Source organism: Canis aureus, chromosome 27 (assembly GCF_053574225.1).
Source record: "Canis aureus isolate CA01 chromosome 27, VMU_Caureus_v.1.0, whole genome shotgun sequence".
In the NCBI taxonomy this organism is placed as follows: domain Eukaryota; kingdom Metazoa; phylum Chordata; class Mammalia; order Carnivora; family Canidae; genus Canis; species Canis aureus.
The window spans coordinates 8500005-8517839 of record NC_135637.1 but is presented as its reverse complement, the minus strand read 5'-3'; the positions used below and the strand labels follow the sequence as shown (position 1 = coordinate 8517839).

The window sequence follows — 17835 nt, the reverse complement described above, 5'->3', positions numbered from 1 at the left end:
AATAAAGATCTTTTTTTTTTTTTAATAAAGATCTTTAATAAATAATTTAATTACATTGAATTCTATGGCAAAATTCCATTTGAATAAAAGGAGAAAGACTGAAAAATAAAATACCTGAATATGGTGAAAACTTAAAAAGTTTCTGGAAGTTTACAGAGAAAAGTCCTTCACATGCTCAATCCCCCAGCCACTGTCTCTTCTGGAGCTATTCTCTGTTTCAGTGTGGAGGGGGGAAAGATCTTTTCATTTCACCCTCAAAGCTTTCAAGAAAAAAACAAATAGGAAAAGTTGCCTAAACAATGTTCTGCGGTTAAAAAAAGACTCATTCCTGTTTTAAATTATGAATATTGTATTATTTAAATTCTCAAAATGTGAATCAAAACTGCTATGTGTTTTCTTTGGTAACCCATGTAGGTACGTATTTATGAGAAAGGTCTGAGGAAGGTTTAAAATAGACTTTAATCTGTGTAATTTTTAACATTTTCTGAAGAAAATGAATTTATTATTGAGAAATTAAAATGAATAAGAAAAACAAAATATCATTTTTCAGGTTAGCAGGAAACCCCAGGAACTTCCAATCCAGATTTTTGTGAAGGTTATTTCCGGAAAGAGGTTTTAAAGGAACAAAATGTGGAAGCTCTTTATAGGGTTATTTCTCCCCACATTTCAGGCAGACGTTTCAGAGACCCAAAAGGCCAAGGTTCTTTCCAAGGTGACGGAGGCTTAGCTTCACACCACACCCTGCTCCCTCTGGGTTGTGACTTTTGCTGCCAGTCTCATGATTCATGTTGTTTAAAGGCTGAGTCACGAGCTTTGAGACATAGCTTTTTCCAGAATCCAAAAGGTACAGAGGAAAACAGGCCTGGTTTCAGAGGTGGGGGAAGGAAAGGAGGGAGGAGGAAGAAGAGAGGCTCAGAGGGTGGGAAGTGGGTCCAGGGTCATCTCCAAGGAAAGAACATTTTTATGACCTGAGAACATTGATGTCTATCCTCTCTGGCAGAAAAAAAAGAAAAGGTGCCCCGAAACACCCTTGCATTCCTTAAGCACAACAGTGGAGTGTATTAAGGCAAAGAGAAGTAAGCATTTGTCCAAGGACACTGAGGTGACACGAAGGGAAAGATAAAACGAGACAAGCAGCCAGTGTTTCTCTAGAGCCGTCATTCTCATCAAGGAATGACTTGGCCCCTCTGTGTACATGTGGCCATATCCAGAGAGCATTTTTGGTGGCGTGGTGGTAGTTGGGGGGAGGAGGTGCTGCTGGCATCTGGAAACAGAGTTAAGGCTGCTGCAGCACATCCCCTAAGACACAGTCACCCAGTCCCAAACATCAGTAATGCCAAGGAGGTAGAGAAACCCTGCCCTACAAAGGAATTGCATTGTCCTCATGACAACTGCTTTACTATTTACTGAGAAGGCCTCCCAAAACCTAAATGTCCCACTTGGACCTAGGAATTGGCTATCAAGTCACGTCCTTGAAACCTAAAATCCCCTGACCTAGAATGCAATGTGCGACAATGTGCGAGATGCAGGGTGAGTCACTAGATCCATTTTCAACTCCTTCCACCCACAGATCCGTCCTTTGCAAGCGGCCCAGAAGAGATTGCTTCAGAGCTGGCACCAATGGAAGAGTGACAGAGGCCCAGCAACACGGCAGGATTGGTGGGGAAGCATGAGCACGTGATGGGCTGAGCTCACAAAGGGCCTGGGTGTTGGGCTGCTGGGGGGGTAGGAGGTTGGGGGGAGGACTGCTGCCTGTTTGTTTGCCTGCCTCGCTTCCGTCCCGAAGGATTTGGTTCCCCTGAAGGTCACAACCATGTATGGGCCTCAACTCCGCATCATGAGAAAGTCCAAGAGCACAAGGATCAGCAAACATTTCCCCCCAAGCAAAAGGGTGAAATCAAGAGCTGATTGGGAAACATTTGCCTTGCTTTGTCATTGGTTATATAACCATCAAAGCTAATCAAACGTGTCTGCAGTTTAAGGGGGGGAAAAAAAGCCCAAGGGAGTCCTCTTTTTCCTGTTTATGTGTGTGCATTTGCATTGTGTGGCAGAGCACAGACTGCTCCAGTTTAAAAATAACCAATTTAATCCCCCAGGAGTCAGAAAATCAGACTTTACTTCCAGTCTCCAAACTTGCCTCTACTCTACTTGAGGAAGATTGAAAAGTTAACCCACAGGGAATTTGCTTTGTTTTTAATTCGTTTTTAAGTTGTGGCAAAATACACACATAAAATTAACCATCTCAACCATTTTTTTTCATCTCAACCATTTTTAAGCATACAGTTCCATTGTGTTAGGTATACCATAGGGGAGGAAAAATAATTTTCCCTTTACCCTCTGAGTTCTTAGCTGAGACCTCAAAAATGAAAGATTAACAAGAGAGAAAATCCCCTAGAAGTTTATTAACATGCATGTTTCATGTATACCTTGGAGATACCCTGGGAAAAATGAATAACGCAGAGGTGGTTTTAGAATTTAGGCTTAAATAATCATCTTAATAGGGGAAGAGGAGGGGAATATAGGCCTCTCAGGGGTTTTTAGGAATAGAATAGATGGTAGTATAGTTTGTGACAGTTGAGTGTCTTACTTCTAGTCTGTCCTGTCACGGGAGCCAGTTTTCTTCCCTGGTTGGTGAAGCTCTGGGGAGGGGATCTGCATTTAGGACCTAAGAGGGGTTCACAAACAGCCTCTCCCCCGATCTGCTACTTTTCAAGTGCTTTCAGCTCAAAATAATATCAAAGCGGCATATTTGGGGCTGGCAAATTCTGTACTCTTCAACATGCATACTCTTGTGCAACCATCACCACCATCCATCTCCAGAATTCTTTCATCTTGCACACCTGAACCCCTGACCCCAGGGGTTTAAAAGCTCCCTGGGGCACCTGGATGGCTCAGCCGTTGGACTTACAACTGGATTTCAGCTCAGGGCCTGATCTCAGGGTAGTGGGAGCAAGCCCCACAGCAGGCTCTACAATCAGCATGGAGTCTGCTTGTGATCCTCTCTCTTTTGTAAATAAAAAATTTCTTTTTAAGGGATGCCTGGGTGGCTCAGCTGCTGGGCATCTGCCTTTGGCTTGGGTTGTGATCCTGGGGTCCTGGGATTGAGTCTCCCTCTGCCTGTGTCTCTGCGTTTCTTTTTCTGTGTTTCACATCAATAAACATTTTTTTAAAGATTTAAAAAGATTAGTTTTGTGTTAGGCCTGATAACTTTAGAAATTACCTCAGCACCTTGTTCCCTTAAACCCTGTTGACATTTGGAGAGAAATAACCTTCCCAGCAGCTCATTACCAACTGGCACTGTTACCTAAAGGCCACTCCACCCCGCCGGTGAGTCATCTTACAGATTTCAGTTTCATCTCAAAAGTAAACGCTTTGTAGACAGTCACATCCCTCCGGATCTAAGATGAGATGTATTCATGATTTAAAATATGAGGTCAAAAAAAAAAAAAATATGAGGTCAAGTCACATACATGAGAGACGGGATTTGATGGGTGAAGAATTCATTATTACTGCAGACAATGCATAGGATCCTTGCTTTCAATAAAATACATCTTTGATCTTTAATGATAAAATACAAATCATGCATAACTATAAACATGAACAATATGTGCATCAAAACCATTCCTTCGGTTGTTGATTCGTTCATTTGTTTGTGACCTGTTGCTGATGAAGCAGGAAGCCAAACCCTGCCTGCCGGGGATGCTGGTTTCCTTTTGGGTCACTCCCAAACTGGTTGATTATTGACAGCACAGTCAGACCTTCCACTCGCCCTCTGATGGCAAGGAATCAATTACTAGTCTTTTTATTGCAGTTGCAGTGCCAGGAAATGGACCATGAGCTCCCCAGTTGAGCCTTCTCACTACTGCTGTGGTTTCAGTCATCAGGTGATGTTTGCCTTTACACTGTTCTGCTAACAGCTCCCTTTAGCCTTTTCAAACAAAAGTACATCTGGAGTGTTAGGGATTTCAAAAAGGGAGGGTCATGCTTATTGCAAAATTCCCCCCTCCAAGTAGTGACTGGAGTACTAACCACATATACAGCGCTTAAATGATGAAGAACATGAACAGAAAATAAAAATCAGAAAAACACAATGGAGATGCCGGGGATCGAACCCGGGGCCTCATACATGCAAAGCATGCGCTCTACCACTGAGCTACATCCCCCTCCCTTTTTGCCTTGCTTCCTAAAATTCTCTGCTACACTTTATTCTTAAGATTTTTTTCTTGTTTTTCTAAATTAAAATTTTGTATAATTAAATGTGTGTTGGAGTTTACCATAAGCAAACCAAAATAAATCTTCCCAAATAGCCCCGTTCTATCTAGCCTTGCAGCTGAAATTCTTGCTGAGATCAGAACTAAGGAACAAAGGGAAATTGACCTATATTTAAAGGTTTCTCATCACAGAAGAGAAGGAAAATGAGTTTCTTTCCAATAAATAAAGATGTTGTCCTGATTGCACCTCCATCTGGAAATGTCTGGTTCCCGGTCCTTTAAAACCATTCCAGGGGGAAATAGGTGAGGGGGCTGAGGACTGCACCTGTCATGATGAGCACCGGGTGACATATGGAAGTGTTGAATCACTATATTGTACACCTGACACTAATATGTAACACTGTATGTTAACTATATTGGAATATAAAACTTAATAAAAAAATGGTTCCAACTTTCAGTAACTTTGAGGTTTGCAGATCTTCCTCCCTCCCAAAGAACTCTTCTGAATGTAAAAATAAGCAAAATAAAAGGAAATAGATCCAGTCCCATCATCATGGCTTTGAGCAAGGAATCACTTTGCAGAGTCCTGTGTAAAGAACCATTTTCAACTGTCACTTACCACAACTGTGCAGAGTGCTTATGAAGCGCCCCAAGGGGAAAGGATGTGTCGTGTCTTCCAAGTCCTCAGGGAGCCACTCAGGGGTGAAAGAACTGCTGAAGGCACAAAGAGGGCAGAAACTGGGACTTCACCTCTTTCCACCAGTGCTGGAGATTTCCTGGCAGCAGTCACCTACTCTGATGGGGAGAACACACCCTAAATTGTCCTTCAACCTTGATCCCCAGTCAGCTCCCTTATAGCCCCCGGATGCCTGAAACCCTCCACAGGTGAAGGCCTAACTGAGCTGGAGCCCCAAACACCAAACCCACAGCTGTGATTTCATATCCTTATCTCTCTGGGCCTCATCCATAAAATGAAGATGTGAGTTGCACCTATTCCCCCTAGGGTGGGGTGGGTGCAGCCACTGAACAGCTGTGCACGGATCGTTTAGAACAGCACCCAGTACAAGGTCTGGCCAGAGCGTGGTTTCTCAGGATGGTGAATGCCACTGTTCTTATGAGAACTCTAGCGGGGAGAGACCTTGGCCCAGCACAGAGTGATGGCATCATGGATGGCATTTTGGACGCAGTTTGGGAATGAGCTGAGGGATTGTGTTTGGCTCAGAATATTTCCCTGTTTTCTCCCTTGCCAGATTACTCTGCTCAAAACAAACCCAACCCAATTATGTTTCTTCCCTGCATAAACCCTAAAGTCCAATCCAAACTTCTTAGTCTAAAAAAAAAAAAAAAAAAAAAAAAACCTTCTTAGTCTAGCCTTTAAGGCCTTCTGATCCATTTCTCTGACCTCATCCCTTCTTTCTCTCCCCCTCCTGTGGGCACACCTGCCTCCTTGCTGTTCTGCAGGCATGCTCCCTCCTTTGCACCTCACGGCCTTTGCACTTGCCCTTCCCTCTGGCTGCAGGGGTGCTCCACAGATAATCTCTTGAGTGGCTCCTTCTCATTGTCCAGATCTTAAGTAGGACTTTCCTGGCCACCTCACTGATGGGGCCCACCCATGGGTTTTGTTTTGTTTTCATAATATTTATTACTCTGGAAGCCTGTTTGGTTTTGTTTGTTTAGCATTTCTTTATGGTCTGTGTCATAAAGCTCAATAGGGCAGGGACAGGGACCATTTGGGTTCCTGCTACAGCCCCATGCCTAGAATAGTACCTGGCACCTAATAGGAACTGAGTAAATATTTTCAGAATGAATGTGGAAAAAAAAAAAAAAAAAAGACAAAAATGAAAGAGTAGGAGCCTGGGAGGGCTGATAGCTACTCAGGAAGGAGTCTGCCAGGGAGTTAAGATGAGAAGACCTCTCTGTGTAGCATCCTCCTACCTCCCTTCTCAAATCCATAAACTTTTTTTAAGGGCCAGCCTGGGCTGGAGCAAGATATGAGAGGATGGAATTATTTGCAGCAGCAGGAGCATTTCCTGGCCTTGCGAGTTGGCAGTCTTGTTGGGGTGGGGGTGGAGGGGACACCAGCGGGCCGGCTCAGCACCCACAGCAGCGCGGTGGGCTTGCAGGAGATGGGAAATATGGCTGCAGTGCGAGGACTTGGGTCTTCTGTCCTGTAACCAGGTGACGCTAGGGAGCTGGATGGACGGTGACTGCAGCCAGGCCCTCGCGATGCACGACCGCGGGACAGAAGCCCGCCAGCCGGTGGGGTTGGTTCTCCCAGAGTAAGGAGTTTCTGCAAAAGTGGAAGATAAACTGGGGTGGGGGGGTGGGAAACGTGATCAGAAGGAGAAGTAGAAACAAAAGAGTCCGGCAGCCTCCCCGTCGGGGAATCGAACCCCGGTCTCCCGCGTGACAGGCGGGGATACTCACCACTATACTAACGAGGACTGGCGCTGGCGGCGCCTCTTCAGGTGCCCTTTTTAAGGCACATTCAAGTTCCGCTGCGTCTCAACACACAACACAAGGCTGAATATTTTATTCTTTTCCCTTCAAAACCGAAGAACAGAAGTCCCAGTCGATTTACCTCCCCCGTGGAGAGGCTGTTCCCCGCGCCGGCCTTGATTAGTAACGAGGGATCCGGGAGCAGAAATGAATAAGCAGGAAGCCCAAGTTAACGAGCAGACATCGACACGTGCCGCGCAGATGAACCACCGGCCTCGGGAGTAGGCGACGAGGAGCCGGGGTGGAGCCCAGCCTGGCTGAATCCCCGATTGTCGGGAAGATTCCTTCCGCTCCGGCTGCCGCGACCCCGCCCGGAGCTCTTAAAGGCAAACCGAAACCCGCTTACTGTTTGGGAAGAATCGATTTCGTCTATTCATGTAGGTCTTATTTTTTTATTTAAGAAGAAAAAGTTTTCAACTCCTCCCTTTCATGCAGGGGGGGAAAAAGGAGGGGGGCTGCCGAAACCCGGGATCGAACCAGGGACCTTTAGATCTTCAGTCTAACGCTCTCCCAACTGAGCTATTTCGGCCGCCGCTGGGGTGCGCCGCGCCGCGCTCCTCCTGGTGGCTCCGCCCGCCCGGTGCCAGCCGGGGCTCCCGCGCCGACCCTTCCTCTCCTTCAAGGTCACCGCTTCCCGACCACCCTCCGCAGTCACGCCCCCCCACCCCCCGAACACACCCAGCCCCTTACCGCTTACTCTGAGCTTCGGTGTGTTTGTCCCTGTCCGTTCTCTATGCCCCCAGCTAAAATGACAGGGCCCCCGAGGGGCAATTCCGTGTCCTTCAAGGTCCAGAACAGTGCCTGGCACCTTGTAGGTGCTTAATAAATGTCCGTTGAATTGATGAACAGATGAATGGATGAACCAAGACCACCTGGCTCAGAACTCCACTTTCTCAACCTCCCTTTTTTGTGATAGGAACAAAGTAACCCCTTCCGTGCAACTCCCCAAGCAGCCTAAGTAAGGGTGTGACAGGGATGCCCACCAGCCAAGCTGGGTGGAGGTCACACTGGCGGGATTGTGACTTTCCTTGGGTTAGTGAGTGACTCAGATCCAGAATCCAGGCGTGGCCACCATACCTGTGGCACCTGCTGAGCTTCAAGGCCTCTCTTCAAGAGATCAACATGTTGGCCTCTAGGTTTGGGGTTGTCTGCTTGCCTTCCTTTTGGGAAAAGGAAGGGCAGTGGTGTCTGGGAGAGGATGTGGAGTGGGAGGTCCTTTATGATGTGAAGCCATTTAATGAGTGTCTGCTAAGCACCTAGTGACCCTCTGGCCCGGTCACAAATACGCTAACCAGATATTAGATATAGTAACAATGCTATGAAACAAAATAAACCAAGGTTGTTTGCATGTAGGCTTTCCTTTTGCATCGTTTCTTCAAAGGCAAAATTTCATGCATTGGCTTATCAGATTAGATGGAATACACAACTTTCCATGCACTTTTCTGAATGGGTTGAAGCCTTTTACACTCCCATCCATCTGTTCCATTCCTCTCCTCCCCAAACAAGTCTTGATCTTTTTTTTCTTTAAGTAATCTTTTAAAAAATTGAGGTGAAATTCACATAACATAAAATTAACCATTTCAAAGTAAACAATTTGGTGGCATTCAGTATATTCACAATACTGTGCAGCCACTACCTCCGTAGTTCTTCAAAAACCATTCTTTAGAAACCACTTAAGTGTATCATTTTGGTAAAAATCAAATGAAGAAGAAAGGAAGGAAAAAAGTAAAAGGAAGGAAGGAAAGGAGGGAGGTAGGGAAGGAAGGAGAAAAATAAAATTCAAACAGTGCAAACAGGAACAGAATGGAAGGCAAGAGTCTTCCCACCTATGCCAATACCCAGTGTCCGGAGTAGACTGTGATTGATGCGACCTAGGCCGAGTTGGGGAGGTGCTCTCTGCTTGCACTTCACACCAGCCTAATGCGACCACAGTGTGCATCACAGGAGTGCACGGGTGTTGCGCTCACCCGTACAGCCCGTGCATGGCAAGAGCCTCTTAACTGTTAGCTATTATGTGATGCCTCAGAATGAGAGGTTAATAACATACTCACAATATACACGTGTTTTATGCATAAGAGGGAACACACCGAGCAGAGCACCCAGCCTGCCAGGAAAACCTGTTTTACTGTTAAAACGAATGTTCTAGCCTCCCCGTCGGGGAATCGAACCCCGGTCTCCCGCGTGACAGGCGGGGATACTCACCACTATACTAACGAGGATGAGCCCTTCTGCCTTTTCTCCGAGTTAATCCATATAGATAGAATGCCTGTCCGATTCTGCCCAGATTTCTAAGGGAGAAGCTTCGGCATCCCCGGCCAGTGGGCTGCCCCCTCAGAAGAGGCCTTCCGGGAGGTCTCCCAGAATCGATGAGACACTGAACAAGGAAAAAAATGTGCAAAAAGGACGGAGATGTGGATTCGGATATCCTGATTTCTAGGAAGCCCAACTCACAGCTAGGGGATGTAGCTCAGTGGTAGAGCGCATGCTTTGCATGTATGAGGCCCCGGGTTCAATCCCCGGCATCTCCACTTTTTTTTTTTTCCGCTTATTTATTTTTTTGCTTCAAATTAGTCGCATTGAAGGAGGGTAGCGCAGGCAAGGGGTCCCAGGTGCCCCCCATTAGTGGGTCTGAGAAATACGCTTCCATGGACAGGGCAGCGCTAGGAAAGCTCCCTGACCTGGTCCCAAATGTGGAAATCTTCTCTCCCTTGGATATTTCCGTGGAGCAGTCAGAGGTGGGTTCAGGAATCCACATTATTTGAGCCATCAGGAACTGATTTTTTTAACATGCAGTGCAATATTGGTTTCAGGAGTAGAATTTAGTGATGCATCACTTACATACAACGTCCGGTGCTCATGCCCACCCCCATCTAGCCCATCCCCCACCTCCATCAACCCTCAGTTTCTTCTCTATCCTTAAGAGTCTCTTAGGATTTCATTCCGTCTTTCTCTCTCCCTTTCCTTCATATATGATCCTGTTTTCTTTCTTATATTCTACATGAGGGAGGTCATATGGTATTTGTCTTTCTCTGACTTATTTCATTTAGCACAATAGAGTCTTTAGCTCCACCCACATCATTGCAAATGGCAAGATTTCATTGTCTTTGATGGTTGAGTAGTATTCCATTATATATCTAGATCTATAGATACACACACACACACACACACACACACACACTCCACATCCATTCTTACCCCACATCCATTCTTCAGTCTGTAGACATCTGGGCCCTCTCCCTAGTTTGCCTATCGATAATGCTGCTATAAACACTGGGGTGCCTGTATCCTAGTGCAATTGCTGGATGTAGGGGTAGTTCTATTTTTAACTCTTTGAGGAAACTCCATATGGTTTTCCAGAGTGACTGCATCAGTTTGCATTCCCACCAGTAGTGCATGAGAAGTCCCTTTTCTTGGCATCCTTGCCAACACCCATTGTTGTTTTTTTCCCCCCCTTATCTGATGGAGACAGAGAGAGTACAAGCAGGGAGAACCCCGCCAAGCAGGGAGCCTGATGTGGATCATGATCTGAGCCGAAGGCAAATGCTTAACCAACTGAGCCACCCAGGCACCCCTCATACCTGTTGTTTCTTGTGTTAATTCTGACAAGTGTGAGGTGACATCTCAGTGTGGTTTTGGTTTGTTTCCTCAATGAGGAGTGAGGTCAGGCATCTTTTCATGTGTCTGTTGACCACCTGGGTGTCTTTTGGGAAAGTGTCTATTCAGGTCCTCTGCCCATTTCTTAACTGGATTAAGGCAGTGATTTCTGAGGAGGGTTTTGTAACTGGTCATGTATTCAGTGACTCTTGCATGCATTGAGCACCTACTGTGTGCCCAGGTACAGTGCTAATTAAGTATTCCAGTATTCTTGGATAAGCGAAGTTTGAGTTTTAGAGACTAGTGTTCAGCGATTAGGGTAAATTTTGCCAACGCAGTAACACTGATGGGATGGAGAATGAAGGGGGAGGGTGTGGGCACTGCTGTGAACAAGCTACCAGGGAGGCCTATCTGCAGAAGCAGCGACCGTGGCTGGTGCTAAGGCCTGAGCCTTGGGGGTGGGGCACCGTGTTGAAGGGACAGAAACCAAGCCCTGTGCATGGAATTTGGTGAATGAGGGTCCGAGGGGCTTGAATTTTATCATCAAAGATTCCAGAAGGCCTGATGTGGAAGGACAGGATCAGACTTAGGTGCTAAAAGGCTCCCTCTGGCTGCCATGTGAAGAATACACCATAGGCCAGCAGGTGGACGCTGGGAGACTAGCCAGGATATCACCACCATGGCCAAATAGAAGCTGCTGGAGGTTGGCTGGGCAGAGGGTGGGAATCTGACATCTGGGGTGTGTGGGGCAGTGGAGCTGGGGAGCATGAGGAGGCTCTGGACAAATTCTGGGGGTAGGACCCACAGACCTTGCAGATGGCTTGAATGTGGGGAAAGTAGGGGGAAACTTTCTGGTTTGGGGGTCCACTGGGGTCAGTGCCCAGGTTGTGGAGAAAGTGAGTAATTTTGGAATATTCAACATGTATATCTGTTGTTTTATTTATGCATTCATGTTACGGAATTTATGTGTTTACACTATAATATTAGCACAAATTGATGTAGAACAAATGCCTGGGTTAAGGAGAGGGAATCAACCGCTACACACATGCTGGAACACCTGGGTGAGCACCCACCCAGACTAGTGCATGTGGGCGATGTCCCCAAGACCACCCCCACAATCAGAGATCTGCTAGACTCGCACGCAGTTGTTCTCACAGCTCAGATTTATTACAGCAACGTGCATGGAAAGGGAGCACCACCCTTGCTGGGAAGGGGACACAAAGGAAGGAATGAGGTCACCCTCCTGCTCGCCACGGCTGTGCCCCCAGCCCTGCTGCTCTACAGGGACTAATGTAGTCCCCAGAGTGGTATGTGAGATAAAACCATTCTCCACCAAATAATAAATAGTTATAAAATGTCCAGACGTCTTGTATCCAAGATGAATGAGGGTTTCCAGAGGCTTGACCTGCCTCCCAGGAGCAGTCCACACTCCAGGGTGACCATGCTGGAAACTGGCCACCACCAGCCCCCTTGGTCCCCAGACCAGTCCCTGGCCTCGCAGCCAAGCCTCAGGTCAGTGGTCAGAGGTTGGGGGGCCAGGCTTTCTCAACGTTGGCGTGCATGGCCTCTGGGAGCCACTGGCAATACTCAGCAAGCAGGTCTGCAGGGGGCAGGAGGGTGGGCAGTCAGAGTGGCTCTGTACCCTGCTGCCCGCTGCAGGGCAGATCCTCCCACCTACCCTGGGTTGCCCAGGTGGGTCCCATCTTGTCCATGTGCAGCCCCTTGGCCACAGGTCATCTGCCCTGGTCAAACTCACATTTGGGATTCTTTGTCCAAGCAGCCAGTAAGGCCTCTCGGCAGTTGGCTTGCTCAGCCACAAGGGCTTTCAGAAGACTCTCTGTCCTGGGCTGCAGCCTATAGGTGGGGATGCAGGTTGTAGGGCATCACTGTGCCCAGAAGCTGTGGTATGGGGTGGGTACCACTGCCAGGCCAGCCTTACCTAGGACAGTGAAGGGTCTCCCTCTGTCATGCTACGGGTGTTGGCCAAGGAGAAGGATCTAGACTCTATCACCCCTCCAACCCCATCTCCTCTCACACTTGAATCTGATCCCACCCTGGCTTTCCTCATCATCACTGAGTACTCCCACCCAGACTGCTTCTGTACATGCTGCTCATCCTACCTAGAACCTTCCTCCACATTTCTGCTTACAACCTTCCCTCCTCCCCATCTGCTCAGACTCCTTTGACCAATCCTACTCCACCAGATGCCTCATCTCCACCATCCTGCTCTGTCCCTTTGTAGCCCAGTTCCCACATGCCATATGTACTAGTTATGTTCTCTTTGCTGTCATCTTCAACAGGGACAGGGTTGTGTCTGTATCCTAGCATGAGAACATGCCTGGCACAGAGCGGGGGGCTCAAGACTGTCTGCTGGGTCAAGGACCTGACTGGCAGGGGGCACCTGGCGCCATGCGCCCACCGACTCCCAGGGAATGCTGGTACATGTGCATGCCTGCCTGCTCCCTATGTGTCAAGCCCCCTGCCCTGTCTAGGATGCCAGCCTTAGGAAGGGGACGTTGTCTTCTTGGAGCTGGGTTACGGGCAGAAAGAAAGCAAAAGGGGGGGGGTGCAAAGATAAGCAGAAGGTTGTTGGGATGGGGGTGAGTCTATGCTCAGCCGGCAGGCAGCCCCCAGGGCTCAGGTGTGCAGGATGCCTCCTGCTGACACCTGGAGCTCATAATGGGCTGACCAGGGTCTTCCTAAAACCTCTGACAGTGACCTTATTTGGAAAGAAGGTCTTTGCAGATATGATTACTTAAGAGAAGTTCATATTGGATTGGGTGAGCCCTAAATCCAATGACTGGGAGTCCTTATAAGAAGAGAAAACACAGACCGAGAGACACAAGAACTTGAACAAAAAGGCAGACATCAGAGGAACGTGACCACAAGCCACGGAATGCTTGGATGCACCAGGAACAGGAGAGGCAGGAAGGGCCCTCTCCTAGAACATTTAGAGGGAGCACAGCCCTGCTGATACCTCGACTTCCAACTTCTGGCCTCTGGGGCTGTGAGAAACACACTTCTGTTGTTTTAAGCTGTTTGGTTGGTGGTACTTTGCTACAGCCGCCCCAAGGCACTAACACTGCATTGGCTCCCTTCACCCCCACCCGCTACCCTGATGCTCCCAAGGAAGCCTATACCTGGCCCACGTCTTCAGCATCGTGCTAGGGCTGGAGAGTAAACAGCCCCGGTAGGAGGCCAGCTTCTGGAAAACCTGAGGAGAGACCACGGGACAGGGTGAGGGATTCTGGCTCACTTTCTGCCCATGGTACCAGGCAAGGGGGTGAGGGAGCTCCTGGGCTGCCTACCTGCCCTTCCAGCAGAAACCGGGCAAAGTGCTTGTAACAGTCAATACCCTCTGGAAAATCCACCTGGACTGCAGGGAGCGGCCAGCCAACACGATCTGGAGGGCCAGAGTCCATGAGCAAGGGGCTGAGGTGGGGGGGGTTCCCCAGATCCCCAGTCCTATTCCTGAGCCCCAGGTCCCACCCACCAAAGAGACAGAAGGCCTGAGAATGACATGCATTTCCAGGGCACATGGTGCGGAACCCAAGGCCGGCAGGAAGTCACCCTGACTCACAGAACACACTGGCCCGGTGACACAGCACCCGCCCCTTCTCTGGGCAGTAGACAGGGGGTGGCTCCTCCAGGGGCTTGTCAAACTGGCAGTAGGAAGGCAGCAGGACTGGGATCCACTGGACCTCCACGGCCGAAACGCCTGGGGGCCAGGAAGAGAAGGCCAGGGGTCACAGTGGGCACTGTGGCAGGGAAGAGGCCCAAGGTTCTTCCCCCGCAGGGTCCCAGTGACATAGCTGCAGTGGGTCAGGCAGGGGGCCAGCCGCCAGCCTGGCTACCTTTCATGTACATCTTGGTGGTCTCCATGATCTCCTGGTAGACCACAAACTCTGGGAGCTCTTTGAAAAGGACAGAACTGGGGTGGATGAAGACTGGGTCATCAAGGAGAGGGGTCTGCAGAGAGAAGAAGGGCAAGTATGAGTCCAGGAGATGCACAGACGCCAGGTGAAACTCACCCACAGGAATTCGATTAGGCACTCAGCTGGAGGGCAGGAGAGCATTTGGTCTCTGACGGCGTGGCCGTGTATGCATGTGTGCATATGTGTGCATGCATGTGTATGCGTGTGTGCATGCATGCACATGGATACACATGGGGCGGCCCTGTATGAGCAGTACCACCCACTGCTCTGCAGAGCCAAGCTGCCAAGTGGATGAAGCAGAACAACGGGATGGCACGTGAGAGAAACACAAACCACTATTGTGAAATGTCCCAAGCAGACAAATCCACACATGTCTGTGTGGATTCACAGGGTGGGGAGATGAGCAGAAAATGGGGAGCCACTGCTAGGGGGCATGGATGTCTTTTGGGGGAGAATGAAGATGCTCTGAAGCCTACTGTGGGGATGGTCACATGGCTCCATAGAGATGGAAAACCACTGATTGGACACCTTAAAAAGGTGAATTTACAGTATCCGATTTCTCGTTCAATGTAGTTACAAAAATAAAGTTGGGGGCAAAGCTAAGGAATATTCACAAAGGAATATGTGAACCCATCATACACCCCACCCTGCTCCCTGACGTGGCCTTTCCTGTGGGTGAGGAGGATGTGGCTCCTGGCAGCCCCTCGCCAGTGATGTGGAGTGCCTAGGTGGGCAGGCCCTGAGACAGCTGGGGAGGGCAGGGTGGTGGGGAGGCTGGTATGGCCACCTGCCCACACACCCGCGCGTCCCTGGGGCCAACCTTGTAGGCATTCTTCCACTTGTCGTCCAACAGGTCCTCACTCTGGACCCTGCGGGCCAGGTGGTCACCCAGGCCGGCCGCCACAATCTGCCGCAGGTAGGTCACCTGGCTCTCGGAAGGCGGCTGCATCTTGGGGTCCATGAAGAGCCCAGCCTCAGGGCACACGGTATTGACTGTGGGGAGAGCCAAGTGTGACAACAGCAGTGGTAGGGACAGTGAGGCCTGGGGCTGCCCCTGCCCTGACCTTCTGGAAGGGCTCGCACCACTGAATGTGGAGCTCCGGGCTTACTCTGCCTCTTCTCCACCAAGGCCACCAGAACCCTCTGCAGGGCACAGCTAGCTGCATGCCCCAAACCTTCGTCCTTCTCTTCCTTAGAACAAAGCCCCAGTTCAGTTCCTTAGTGGGCAGCAGAGCGAGCTGCTAGGAAAGAGCCTGCTGGGCCCACACAAGACCTCCTCGCTGGCCCCAGTGCAGGACCTTGCATGCTTGGAAGGGACCCGATGAGTGGGTCATCCCCCAGTGTGGACAGCAGAGCGACGCCATCTACGCGGCTGGCGGGAGTCACCTGTGCCACGGAACCAGGCGTGAGCTCAGGCCAGGCCTCCCCACTCTGCATGGGACGAGGACGAGGGCCTGAAGCTGTGCAGATTCCTTGGAGGACAAGAAAGGAGAAGGGGGCTCTGGGTCCTGCAGCTTGGAGGGGGGTGTGGCAGGGAGGAGGAGGATCAGAATCTGGAAGCAGGGCTGGCAGGGGGCGGATGGTTTCTGTTCTGAAGTTTGCTCCCTAAACCTCCTCTGTGTTTTCTACAAACCTTCAGCAAAACATATGTTTAACATAAAGAGAAAAAAAAACTAAGACATAGTAAGAAAGTAGCCTCCAGTGCCTGCCAGAGCCCCTGCCCCCTGCCCTCCCCACCCAGGCCTGGTCTCCAGCAGCCCAGCTCAGGGGCAGAAAGTAGGGGACTGAACTATCAGCTGCTCCCTTACTCCCAAAAGGGGCCCTCCACTTGGCCGAGGTGCAAGGGAGAGGGGAACCCCAGGATGAGACTATGGAGGGCTGCGGGGAAGCAGATGTGGCAAAGAGCAGGTACAGGCCGATCCTGGGGACAGAGAGTGATGAAGAGGGGATCCTTCATTACCAAGGAAAAGATGAGACCGAGGAATAGCCTGATGAGAGACAGGGGGCATGTTACCCCCTCTGTTGCTGGGTATGGCCAAGAGGCACTCAGTACTGGTTTTGGGGTACAAGTAATTCTCAGTGAGTAGGTGAATTTGCAAATGGAATCCATGGGTAACAGGGATTAATGGAATGTGGTTAACATCGCTCAAATCAACCTGAATCACTGAAACGGTCAAGTTCTCCGCCGGGTGTTGCCTGAGAGGGCCTGGGGAGCCCCCAGAGGCTGGCATCAGGGGGTGGGGGGGTGGATGGTACCTGCAGTGGTCAGCTGGCCCCGCAGGCGCCGGATCTCCATCATGGCCTTGTACCGAAGCCCGTTGGCCTCACAGAACTGGGGTGAGCGGCCAGAGTACTCACAGGCTCCCACGGCACCTGTGGATGAGGGGTGCACTCACTTGCCGCCCTGCCCCAGCCTGTCTGACCGCCACCCCTCCATGCCACACCTGACACACACCCAGCAGCACCATGATGTCTCCGAGTTTGAGAGAGGCACCTTGCCCTGCCCAGATCCTCTTCATCTGGGCCACCCGGGCCCGCTTGTCCTTTAGCTGGCCCAGCTCCTCATCACTGGCGGCAGGTCTGCAAACACACACACACACACCCCCCCTGAGCTGCTGCCTGGCTGCCCTCCGGGTGGTGGGGGCAGGGAACACATTAGTTAATCAGGGCAAGCTCAGAGGCTTAGAGGCAGAGAAAATGCCTGGGGGAGCCAGTGACTAACACGATTAAGGTCTTAGGCCCATAATTTACCACCAACAGCCTATGAGATTAAAACAGTGCATGCCTAACCCGACCACTGACCGCCTTTCCACATATAAAGACTGATGTTAAGAATCCAATAAACAAGTAACATCTTACACATCTATACTTAAAAGTGACAACAAGAAACCTTTACATCCACCGAGTGTGGCCTGAATTATCTCATTACTATCATGGTTCCCCAAACCTCAAAGAGCCGACATCTAGGTTAATGTATGCGTCAGGCATGATTTGGAGCCCTTTGCTTGTGTTAATGACTTTCACCCTGACAACTCAGTTATTATTAATTAATATCTCACCCTCATTTTCCGGATGTGAAAGATAAGGAACAGGAGATAAAGTCGCCTCCCTGAAGCCACAGTTTGGAAGTGGCGGGAGGAGGATCTGAACCCAGGCACTGTGGCCCAGAACCTGGGTTCTTAGCCAGTGTACAATCAGTACTGCTCCAGAAGTGAAGACAGAGCTCTTCAGGGATCAGAATGCTGCTGGGCTCAGGAAGGACCAGCACGTGCACGAAGTCACTCAACACACCAGCGACCCCACCCCGGAGGTCGGGCTCCCAGTCATCGCTCAGCACAGGGGCCCCTTGTGGCCTGTGCCGAGCCCCCCAGTGCCCACCTGTCCAGCTCCTCGAACAGCTCCCGGACTGTCATGGCAGCCACAATGGTGATGGCGTAGGGCAGGCAGCCGTGTTGCCTGCTCAGTGCCAGCATCTTGGCGTAGCGGGGCGCCACAGGGAACGTGGCCATGGTCCTGCCCAGTGCAGTGATGGGGCAGCCCAGCCAGGACCTCTGCAGCTGCTTCACGCTGGAGGAAGAGGTGTGCGGTGGGGGCGT

General features: G+C 50.0%; 1 protein-coding gene, 1 long non-coding RNA gene and 5 other non-coding genes across 10 annotated transcripts in view; 1 reads left to right on the top strand and 6 right to left on the bottom strand.

The window, feature by feature from the left end:
* Positions 1 to 3535: 3535 nt before the first annotated feature.
* On the bottom strand, positions 3536 to 7892 carry LOC144299729 (uncharacterized). 3 transcript variants are annotated; one of them, XR_013366397.1, is made up of 5 exons: positions 7408 to 7710; positions 6639 to 7029; positions 5651 to 6521; positions 4831 to 5006; positions 3536 to 3928 (listed from the first exon to the last, which is right to left on the bottom strand). It is a non-coding gene; the product is annotated as an uncharacterized LOC144299729 (long non-coding RNA). The 3 variants fall into 3 exon arrangements; XR_013366396.1 differs by lacking the exon at positions 7408 to 7710 and adding an exon at positions 7788 to 7892 and having other exon boundaries at positions 4831 to 6521; XR_013366395.1 differs by having other exon boundaries at positions 4831 to 6521; positions 7408 to 7711.
* Positions 4092 to 4163, bottom strand: TRNAA-UGC (transfer RNA alanine (anticodon UGC)). The gene has a single exon. It is a non-coding gene; the product is annotated as a tRNA-Ala (tRNA).
* Positions 6584 to 6655, bottom strand: TRNAD-GUC (transfer RNA aspartic acid (anticodon GUC)). Its single transcript has one exon. It is a non-coding gene; the product is annotated as a tRNA-Asp (tRNA).
* Positions 7167 to 7239, bottom strand: TRNAF-GAA (transfer RNA phenylalanine (anticodon GAA)). Its single transcript has one exon. It is a non-coding gene; the product is annotated as a tRNA-Phe (tRNA).
* Positions 7893 to 8857: 965 nt separating the features above from the next.
* On the bottom strand, positions 8858 to 8929 carry TRNAD-GUC (transfer RNA aspartic acid (anticodon GUC)). Its single transcript has one exon. It is a non-coding gene; the product is annotated as a tRNA-Asp (tRNA).
* A 237-nt stretch (positions 8930 to 9166) lies between these two features.
* Positions 9167 to 9238, top strand: TRNAA-UGC (transfer RNA alanine (anticodon UGC)). Its single transcript has one exon. It is a non-coding gene; the product is annotated as a tRNA-Ala (tRNA).
* Positions 9239 to 11449: 2211 nt separating this feature from the next.
* Positions 11450 to 17835, bottom strand: part of DHX37 (DEAH-box helicase 37) — a 29463-nt gene continuing 23077 nt past the window's right edge. For both annotated transcript variants that reach the window (XM_077875255.1, XM_077875256.1), the window contains 10 exons: positions 17618 to 17806; positions 16695 to 16819; positions 16496 to 16612; positions 15060 to 15232; positions 14159 to 14273; positions 13885 to 14022; positions 13613 to 13707; positions 13445 to 13518; positions 12061 to 12158; positions 11450 to 11904 (listed from right to left, as the gene is read on the bottom strand). In XM_077875255.1, the coding sequence (XP_077731381.1) occupies positions 11825 to 11904; positions 12061 to 12158; positions 13445 to 13518; positions 13613 to 13707; positions 13885 to 14022; positions 14159 to 14273; positions 15060 to 15232; positions 16496 to 16612; positions 16695 to 16819; positions 17618 to 17806 (1204 nt within the window). In that variant the 3' untranslated portion in view covers positions 11450 to 11824. The remainder of the gene's footprint in view (positions 11905 to 12060; positions 12159 to 13444; positions 13519 to 13612; positions 13708 to 13884; positions 14023 to 14158; positions 14274 to 15059; positions 15233 to 16495; positions 16613 to 16694; positions 16820 to 17617; positions 17807 to 17835) is intronic.